This window comes from Pteropus alecto, unplaced genomic scaffold, assembly GCF_000325575.1.
Source record: "Pteropus alecto unplaced genomic scaffold, ASM32557v1 scaffold3, whole genome shotgun sequence".
NCBI lineage: Eukaryota > Metazoa > Chordata > Mammalia > Chiroptera > Pteropodidae > Pteropus > Pteropus alecto.
The window spans coordinates 13,518,343-13,529,503 of record NW_006442484.1 but is presented as its reverse complement, the minus strand read 5'-3'; the positions used below and the strand labels follow the sequence as shown (position 1 = coordinate 13,529,503).

At 38.8% G+C, this 11,161-nt stretch overlaps 1 protein-coding gene across 8 annotated transcripts in view; it reads right to left on the bottom strand.

Annotated features, from left to right (window-relative positions):
• The window catches only part of MGAT5 (mannosyl (alpha-1,6-)-glycoprotein beta-1,6-N-acetyl-glucosaminyltransferase), a 330,189-nt gene that overhangs the window by 101,225 nt on the left and 217,803 nt on the right, over positions 1 to 11,161 (bottom strand). For all 8 annotated transcript variants that reach the window (XM_015596648.2, XM_025039242.1, XM_025039241.1 and 5 more), the window contains one exon: positions 5,404 to 5,537. In XM_015596648.2, coding sequence (XP_015452134.1) covers positions 5,404 to 5,537 — 134 coding nt within the window. The remainder of the gene's footprint in view (positions 1 to 5,403; positions 5,538 to 11,161) is intronic.

Below are 11,161 nucleotides of genomic sequence, written 5' to 3'. Positions count from 1 at the left end.
GGGGCCTTCCGTGAGAAAGGAACAACTGAACTTCCAAATTCTTGGAAAAAACCATCACTCAATACATCTAGTCACACAGATTTAGTATCTTCTGACCACTCAGTTGTTCCCTGTAGAAGCTGCTTCGAAAGGTATCCGAAAAAGTCTGTGCTAACACTATGCATGAAATTGCTCTACTGCAGACGGAATACACAAAGATGATAGTTCCAGTGAAATTCTGAGATTTGGGGCAAAACAATAAAGAAAATCCATGCTTTTCAACTTGTAGAAACCCTGCCAACTTAGTGAGGAAAATGAGTTAGAGAAGAAAGAAAAGCTTACTTAAAGTGAGAAGTGTACTCCAAACATTTACTAGCAAGTATGTTCTGGTCAGGAGCATCTTATTTCATGGCTCCTAAAAATGCTTCACCATTGGTGCCCTCTCCGCACTCCACAAATGCCAGAACACTGCTAAATCTCAAAGACAGACCGCTGTACTTGAAGATGACTTGATTCCACAACAGTTTCCGTGGTCTTCAAACTTTTCACCCATCAGTGAAGACAATCTAAGCATACTCGCAATACACATGCATACTTATATATCAATTAGATAATGATTACTATCAGCCCATATATTAAGTACAAGTAAATTTGTTTCATTTTTTCAAAATTAACAAGAACAAACTATAACTTCTGACACTTTCTATACTGAAAGACGTGGTCATGCACTTTAGACCACTAGATTAGCCACATTTTCCCAAAGGGCGAGGAAATGGACGATTCTGTGGGAAAAGACAGGACTGGGTTGCGCTGGGCCCCACCCCTTTGTCATGTGGGAAGGAAGGGCCCCTCTGTGGGTAGCCTCTGGGACGCGAGGAGCAAGAGTCACTGGTTTCTGCTGCAAATTCTCCAACTGATATCTCTCACCATGATAAAGGGTCTCAAACTGCTTCATTTCTCTATTTTCTCCATGCAAGGCAGCCTCATCAATGAAGGATTTTCCCATCAACCTGATACTTGATGGATTTAGCAACCATTGAGGATCTCGACCTTTCTCCATTATCTCATTAGGAATTATACGACACTGATTTTCTAATTCCTCGATCCTTTTGCATTTATTAGCTGTGATTTCTCCATGATTAACAACTTTTACCAATTATCTGATTGTCATAAAATATAATTTGTCTTAGAAAATCAGGATCAAAGCTGGATTCATTCTCTTTATTTTTCAGAGTAATGAAGTGGTATTCTAGCAACTTGCAAAGGTGATCAATTGATTTTGTGGGTTTTTCTTATTTGAAGTATCATGGATTCTGACGAATCCACAAGTTATTTGTAACTGGTTTGATTTCATGCAGTCCTTATTCTTTTTGATGCTCTAACTATGCCATTGTTGATTCCTATGTGTCCTTCTGACTCCACCCCACTGGTCTGTCTTACCTTCCTTGCTTTCTGGCATGACAAGATGTCCCATCTTGCACGTTTCCTGCCTTTGACCTGGAATCAGCTACTTATCTGAGCAGGAGGTTCCTTTTAGTGGGAAAGGTATTTGGGGAATCCCAGTTTTAGTGCTACAATTACTCCTTACGAGTGAGTTGCCTTTACTTCTGGTCCTTTTCAAAGTACAGAACTGGAAAATGTCTTTTTAAAGAGAAAAAAAAATAAGTTCACATGGATATTTCCTATTCAAGTTGAATGTTAAATACAGTCACTACTTGAATTCTTTAATAATCCATTTCCCATTTAGAAAGAAAAAGTGCAGCTTGCTGCCAGCATTAATTTAATTTTATATAAACACACTCTTTGAGGCTGAAGCAAATCTGACTGGTTTTCAATGTGAAAATAAAATATAAAAACTGTCCTTGGAGTTATTTCTAAATAGAACTTGTCTCTAACCCTAATGTAACAGAAATGTATATGATGATCACTATGTAATCATTTTTTTTTCATGTGGTAAATTTCAAAGCATGGACCACAAAGTGGAATATCACATTCTACACAAAAATATCCCATTTCTCTCTTGATCTTGTCACCCTTGTCATCGTGGGAGCAGCAAACTTTGCAGCAACAGGTTGGATTCTGTTTCCTTGATGCTGGTGGTGTGCTCTTGGGGAAATAATGTCTTCTAGACAGGCGAAGAGGTGTGACATCACCAGAGCACGGATGACTTCGAAGGCATTGGTGCCCTGGCTTGTGATGCTTTTCCAGTATTCTTTCAATCAATTTCAGTCTGAAGTTTACATGGTTGATTGTGTGCTTAGGATTATTCTTCTTGAACAGGATGTAGTAGTTCAGCACTGTAATGTTTCGATGGTGGCAAAAGAATTTCTCATACCAAAACTTGAGGCTTTTTTGCTCAGTCGGATAAGAAGTGAGCATCTGATCAGCCAATGCCACTATATACTCCTATATTCTCATTATAATCCACAACGACACATAGCTTCTTAATTTTTTCTCTCCATTTCTGTTGTCTATTTCAATCACAGTACCATTGTGGAATGTTGATGACCCTATCACCTTCTTCCTGTCACACCAATTCAGTGCCATAAGTTCACCACAGAATCTGGCTATAGTCGTACCCTTTGCAATCCTTTTCTTTTTTTCAGATAATTTGGCATTCATTTTCTGTTCAAATGGGCTGTTTCAATTGCATCAGTCCTGTTTTGATATATTCCTCTGAAAAGCATGAGAGATGTATGGCAAACTTTGTGGGTAATTATGGTTAGGACTGTAATCTGCGATTTATCTCAGGATAAATGCTGCAGCTGCCAAGTGCCGCTGGTGAATATTCTCGGGGCAAATGGGAAATAGGTTAAGTTCTCCCCCTTTCTTATATACTGAAAGTGTTGGTTCCTACAGTATACCTGCAATGGTTTCAAATAACAATATAAATATTTTCCACTATGAATATACGGTCCAAAGATGGTCTTAAAGTCACTTCAAGTAATCATTTTCTTTGAGAGATTAACACCAACCTGAATATATCACTAGGCTTGTTTCGTTTTTTTCAATCTGCTTTCAGTTGTTAGTGAATACTATTCTCTCTTTAATTGTTTTAAATTATGTAAAACATTTATATGGTTCCAAAGTCAAAATAAGGTACCTTATTTGAATAAAATAAGAGACATCTACTTTCTATGCCTGACCCTGCACACCTTTCCTCCAGTAACAATCACTTTTACTAGCTTGTTACTTTTTCTTTCATATTTCTTTTGAAAACACAAGCAAAATCACATACACTGATGTATACGCACACACTCCTCCATATCCTTCTTGTGTATAAGGGAGAAACTCTACACACTGCTCTGCACTTTGGTTTTTGTCACTCGATATATCCTGGACATCTCCCCCAGAGCAGTGGAGACCTCGGTCACTGCTTTCCACAGGTACGCCGTACTTCACTGTCAGTGGACCCTGGGATTGATTCACTCAGCCCTCTTAGGAACTTTAGGTTAGTTCCAGTCTTTGCCTATTACAAACAGTGCCACAATAAATGGCCTTGGGCACACTCCATTTCTTATTTTTGCTCACAGATCTTTGGGATAGAGTCCTAGGTATGATCTTCTCGGTCAAAGGAAAGATACATTCGTAGTTTGGCTAGATGGTGACACATACCCTCCCACAGTGAGTACCATGCTACATTCCCACTACTAGGGTGGGAAAATGGTTTCAAATAACAATATTTATTGCAGGTATACTGTAGGAACCAACATTTTCAGTATATAAGAAAGGGAGAGAACTTAACCTGTTTAGTGAGCCGCACCACTAAAATAGCTATGTTAATAAATTTTGTGATGCTGGTCAATCTGATATGTGGGGCATGGTATCTTGGTGCAGTTTGAAATGCATTTCTCTTCATTGTGAGTGAGGTTAACATGTTTTCAAATGTTTGGGCAATGAATTTCTTTTTTTTTTCTATGAACTAGCAGTAGCTCTTGCTCATTTTTGTATTGGATTGTAGAACTTTTTTCATTTTTAAAAATTTAGCTCTTTACATATTAGTGACACTAACCCTCTGCTACAAAATTTGCTTATAGCGTTATTTGTCACACACAGGCTTTTTTTTTTTTTTTTTTTTATTTTAAAGGGCTGTCAAATGTATTGGTCTTCCCCATGATTCCCGTGGAATCCTGAGTCAGTCAGGACACTCACTCATTTCCCAGGTTAATAGGAATTAACCTGTTTCATATTCAGTTACGCTGTAAGCAGTGAATTTCTTTTAATTCAATCAACCAATACTGCAAAAATCCTCCATTCATGCACAACAAAATAGTTTTTATAGGATTCTGAACTCTAACACTCTAAAAGAGAACTTTAACTTTCTGGAAAAGCTTTCTATTTCTGCTCCCCAGATACAGAAAAACACCATCTCGTCGAGGGCCTACACACATATAACATTCTGGCAATTCCGGCCATTTTAGACACAGCTAACATTTTTCATTTGATGTAACGCGGAGGTCACGTCTTAGGTTATTTTGTACGACCTCATCTCAGCCGCTCAAAATTACATATGCCTTACCTTGCTGACCAGCCATCTGTTACCTAACATGTCATGTATTAGTTTGTCCCCTAAACTGTGCCCCAGGGACAGGCTGCAATAGCAGGATGACATAGCTCCAGGAACGATGTTTACCAAACATATTAACAAGCTCTCACAAATCTCTCTGAGCTAAAAAGAACATTTAAACACACGCCGATTGTTAAAATTAACCTTAAATTCTCCCTTCTCATACCTCACACCCAGGGATTAGTCCAATGTGTCTGCTGTTACAATTAGTGAATCTGAAAAAAAGAGTCACCTTCAAGTGGCTGGATACAAGGGGGTGAGGCAACCACAGGAGAAAAAGCAGGGCAGGGGTCCCGTGGGTTGTAACTCAACAAAGGAAACAGATTCGGATATCAGATATTAATTCTAGGATGGAAACCTCTGGATTAAAATTATCTGATAATTTCAGAAAATTATAAAACAGCGTTTTTAAAAGTTCAGTTTAAAAAAGGCTAACTTTTTGCTTTGAAAAGTATGATGCTTAAATTAAGGTTTCATTATTTGGAAAGTGTATGGACACGGGAGACCTCATTCCTCATCACCAATCAAGAAAACCCCAAACAGCATCTGTGTGGTATGAAATGGGTTTAGTGCCTGCCAATCCAGAGTCGACCCAAAGCCCTCTCTCAAATAGTTTCTGGTGATACTTCACATTGAATGCTTTTCTCCAAAAACATTTCTAAGGCTATTTACAAAATTGTCACATGATCTTTCAACTGCAATTAAAAAAAATTCAGTTATTTCCAAGGTTCAATAGCACACATTTCTATAGGTGAGGGCCCTGGGAATCATAACCAAAAATACATGGCCATCTAATCTCTTCTCTCATTTATCTTTGGTAGCATTCTGGAAAGCAGAGGTGAAACACAAATACTCACGGAACATGGTGTAAAACTGCTGTGGGTTCAGATTCCATTTTCCCCAGGGGGTCTTGTGACCTTTAGACTGGGCATAGTTAGCATGGTTAAACTCTGGCTCAGTGCCAAATGAGTCCAGGACTCGGAGCATGCACCTGAAAGAAAAAAAAATGTCGTGGGTAAAAATACCACCTCGACCACAAAGTTCAAAAAGTAAAAGCTTTAACCTCTTTTCAAGGACTACCAAAAATGGACAGATACTTTTAAGTAGAACTGCTACTGGAATGAAATTGAGAGGTTTTAGAATAGCTTGTATACCAAACATCTCCATGTGTGACTTTGGAGCCTAGACCAACGCACAGCAGATATAATCGGCTTCAGATTAGTTGACGAATCCCAGAAGATCACTCAAATACCAGTGTAATATAAAGTTCCCAAAAGCTGAAACTGCAGATTACATGTTTACTTCTGTACCCCTAACCAGGGCTGAGCATACAGTGCTGCCTAATGAACAGAAAGAAAGAACTATCATTTTTAGAGGTTGCTATGGTCTGAAAGTATATATCCACCAAAATTCATATGTTGAAATCCTAATCCCCAAAGGTGATAGTATTAGTAGATGGGGCATTTGGGGGCTGAGAAGTCATGAGGGTATAGCCCTCATGAATAAGATTAGTGCTATTATAAAAGAGATCCCACAGAATAAGACTAGTGCTATTATAAAAGACCCCACAGAGCTCCCTAGCCCCTTCCGTACTGTGATGATACAAGGAGTCTGAGGACCTGGAAGATGGGCCTCACTCAACCATGCTAGCACCCTGATCTTGGACTTCCAGTTTCCAGAACTGTGAGCAAGAAATGTTTGTTGTTTACAAGCCCCCCCACCCCGTGGTATTATATTACGGCAGCCTGAACAGACTAAGACAGAGGTCTTATTTTGCTTAAAGCACATGGCATTCCTCATCACTTTGAACAATCATTCAGTATTTTCATCAATTCATTAAGAGTATGTGATTTTAGGTAAAGCTTAAAATCCTGCTCAATAGGCAGTGGTGATTTTTATGTATTTAATGGTAAGAGAACATTATCACTTTCTCTCACAGCCTGAGAAGTGAAACTGAAGGTGTTTCATTTGGCTGTTCCACCAAAGCCTTAGAACAGGGTCAGCCAAATCTGGTCTACCGCCCATTTATGCATGGTCTTCAAATGGCCTTTACATTTTTAGATGGCTAAAAAATATATTTTATGATGTGTGAAAATTGTATGAAATTTGATTTTCAAATAAAGTTTTATTTGAACATAGCCACGTACATTTGTTTACATATTATCTGTGGCTGCTTTCACACAACAGAAGTGGAATGAGACAGAGACAGAGACCATATGGCCGGTAATGCCTAAAATATTTACTATCTGGCCCTTTACAGGAAAAGCCTGCTGACCACTGCTTTAAAGTATACACAGAATGACCGATCAGAAGAAAGGAATCAATACTGAAACAGAATTTATTCATTTTGTTTACATTTATTTCATTACTGATTTTCAAAACATTGATGAAAATTTAGATCATCCCTGGCCAATAAAAATGGCACTATTTTCTGTTGTTATGTATCAATAATATTTCTGAATAGCTCTTACTGGACCAATAAACATAAAAGTTAATCAAGATGAAAGCCCACATTTTAGAATCAGATGACAGCAATGACTTTCAAGTATCTGATTCAGTTTCTTCCCTTTTCCACTATTAGGGAGTCATTCTTCTGACTTTTACTTTTATATCAATGTGTGATTCAGAAAAAAAAACAAAAAAACAAAAAAAACAAAAAAAAACAAGGCAAACACCAGATTGGATTTTCCAGGAAGAGCAATAGTAAATTGCTATTTTGGTGTGATGATTTTTCTCATCAGAGATCACCATCATTTGACTAGATAAGGAAGAAAAGAAAGAGGGAAGGCAGGGAGGAAGGAGGGTGTGTCAAGACCACAAAGTGAAATACAAGCTGACCATAGAAAGCATTTCTGTGTTTTGGGTTCCTGTGTGGCTCTCAAGGCACAAGCTATCGTCATAGTGACAATTTTCGCAATATCAACTAGAATGTGTCATCAGCCTGGCAGCCAATATGTGCACAGAAACAGCATTCATACAGTCCAAGAAAAAGTAAGCTAGGGACTCAAGGAACAGACCTATGCACGTTTTTCCGGCTCTTTGAATAGTGCAGAGCATTCCTTTTCTCTTCTTAATAAAACATTCCCAAGTCTTAGAGTTTTCCTTTTAAAATAAGATGCAAAAGGAACTGGTTGGAGCCAGTATATTTTCTTCTGAGAAAGATGGCAGTGCTCAGGAAACAGCAGGGATGATAGTGGCAGCTCTGCAGGAGGTCCCTGCGAGGGGCTGGAACACACACTGACAGCTGAGGCTGTGGAAGGTTCAGCTCCTGCCAGAGGAACAGAGCTGGGATTCAAGGAGGACAGTTCTCTGTGCAGACAGACACAGCAGGGAGAAAAATGGCAAAAAGGGCACTGCACCCTTGTCATAAGGAACCTTTGCCTTGAAGGCTCCTGGTGTTTCCACTTATTTGCAATGAACTCTAACAGTCCATGTTCCTCTCTAGCTTTGACTTGTGACTATTTTTATCTTGGAGTTTTATTGATGTTATTTTCAATTTGGATAATTAAATCAAACTCTTAATGAGTTAAAGATGCCTGGTAGTGTCCTAAGTCCCGAAAGCTTGGACTTTTAGAAAGTGCCTAGATGTCTGCTAAGTAGTGTTGATGTTGGATTTCTTTCCAATGGAAGGCTACAGAATGAAGGATCCCATGTCTCAGATACTTGTAATTCTACATCCTTATACTTGAATCTTTGATTTTGGAACTGTTTTCTTTTTTGTTTTTGTTTTTTTTAAAGCTTACCTGGGTTTGTTTTATAACCAGAGGCATGAGGCTGATCTCTGTCTATGAGTTTTCCTTCTTCAATCACTTGCTATATCTGTGTGTTTTGGAATTGTGTTTGTGTTGTTAATGCTTATGTCCTTCCTTTAATATCTTTTACATGTCTGGAGCATCAGGAACAGACTGACGACTTTAAAAGATATTTGCCTTGCTGCCTGAGCAGCTAGGCCTCCTAACAGGATCACTGCAGCAATGCCAAATGACTCCTGGAACATTCTCTCTGCTCTAAGCTACACTATCATGAGATGATGCTCACAATCTCCTTCCCAGGACCTACTTTCTAATTTGGAGCTGATGTAAAACATAGTATATCTTATACTATTTGCGTCTCACCTTTGTGTGTGTTCTCAATGCTCAGCAAGACCTTATACGAAGCAAGGTGGGTATAAGTTTTGCAGTACCTCGCAGTATACTAGTCATGTGTAGGTATTTAATAAATGTTTAATTGAATTTCCTGGGTCCCTAAATAAACTAGACAGAACTTATAAAGATCAACATTTTCCAAGATCAATAGGGCTCAAGGGTTTGCTCAATGAAAAATCAGATAACATTACATTTAATGAATTCATACCATCTATCGTTAACCAAGATGAATATAAACAACCCTGAGAATTTCTAATCTGCAAAAGGAAAAGAAATGGCCAAGAAACTTTCTAGAGGACCCACTTGGCCTTCGGATGAAATCTTAGCTTCTCACACAAAGACATCAGGGCTAAAGTATTAACAGACCTCCTGCCAGCTAATATCACTAACACAGATGATTTATTAAAGGAAGGAAGGATAAACATTACACCTTCCATAAAACCCCCTCTGAGATGGTGCCTTTTCATCCAACAAGAATTAAATAGCAGTCAATGGTGACCATTTTAATAATGAAATTGTCCTTTTTAATTGACCTAAACACTACCACTGAGGATATTTTTCCATCCAAACAGCCCTTCTTAATGGCGAGGATATGTGAGTCCCGGGATGCTTGCAATACCCAGTTCTTTTTGCACATTTATCAGATGTCTGCCATTTGCAAAATGCCAGAGCACAACAGTGCTGCCTTTGTTTCTTTCTTTTTTTTAATGCTGTAGCTATAAAGGAAAAAAAAATATTTTTTGAAAAACTACAGGAAACATGGCAGAGTAAGAGACGTCCTCAGATCTTTCCCACTGAAACAATAAGCTGAACATCTAAAACTCGACAAAAAACACTCAAACTGCACACCAGCACATCTGAGGGAGAGATTTGCGCATAAGAGCTACCACAGGTCAGAACCCTGCGTGTTGGGTGGTGGACTCAGAGAAATAAAGAAGCTGCCTCTTGAGACCACCAGATCTCCCTGCAGGAGGATGGGGAGAGGAGAAGGTGCAACGACTTCCCTGATCAGCCTGCATGGAAGTGCCAGAATTTCTAGCAGCTGGCACCAGGGCCCAGTCATCAGGGCAGAAAGCAGAGAAGCGGGACGGGACTGCAGAGAAACAACAGTTGATTTTTACTGGCTACGGCTGTGAAACCGAGGTTGAGCCACAGCCCCCAACTCCCAACCCAGAGCGCCCCTCCCCCATACCCTAAGAGATGGATCACAGAGGCGCTCCAGGGGAATCTGAGCAAATGCTGCCGAAACTGTTGCTAACACTTACAGGGACTGAAACTGAGAGTAGCACGTGTGATTAAATATCTGCAAGAAAATAAAAAGGACATTTAGGCTTTATGTAAAGCAGGGATCCAAGAGGCTTAGATGCCACCTACTGGAAACCAAAAAAAGAAAAAGAAAAAAAAAAAAGTGCCTTCTTTGCAGCAGGTTAAAGAGAGACTTTTATATAATAAATCTTCTTTCTGGAAAAACAACAGAATGCACTTCCATTAATGCCCAGGCAGAGAAACAGTCCATTAAACACCGTGAACAACCAAGGTACAAGGCATCTCAGAAAGAAAGAGAAAAATCTCCAGAGAATAAGCTTATAGACATAGAAATATGTGACTTAAATGATGGAGAATTCAGGGTGGTACTTCTGAAAAAACCTCAATGAGATCCAAAACAACTCAAATCCACAAGTTCATAAATTGAAAAGACAACTGGATGAGCAGAGCAAGGAAAGTGAAAGCCTCAAGGAACCAAATAGAACTTCTGGAGATAAAGAACATACTGCAAGTTGAAAAACAAAATAGCAAGCTTGGGAAATAGAATCGACCAAATGGAGGAAAGGATCAGAGATATCGAAGACAGAAATCTAGAAATAAATCAGAAGGAAGAAGAGAGAAACCAAAGAATGAAAAATAATGAAAGAGAAATACAAGAACTAGCTGATACCATTAGGAGACGAAACATAAGAATAATGGGCATTATCGAAGGCGAAGAAAAGGAGCAGGAACTAGAAAGCATTTCAGACAAATAGTGGATGAGAATTTCCCAAATCTAAGGAATGAGCTGGAGCTTGGAATTCAAGAAGTCAACAGAACACCTAATGATCTCAACCAAAAAAGGCCTTCGCCAAGACGCATTGTATTAACGTTATCAAAAATCAATGACAGAATTATTAGGGCAGCCAGGGAAAAGAAGATGGTAACCTATAAAGGAAAACCCATTAGATTATCATCGGACATCTCAGTGCAAACCTTACAAGCCAAAAAGGAATGGAATCAAATATTTAAATTATTAAGTGAAAGGAACTACCAGCCTAGAATAATGTATACAGCTAAGCTCTCCTTTAGATATGAAGGAGAAGTTAAGACTTTTCCAGATTATAAAAATTGAGGGAATTCTCAACTACGAGGCCCACACTACAGGAAATACTGAAAGGAGTCAGTTCACCTAAAACAAAATGACAAAAAAAAAAAAAAAAAC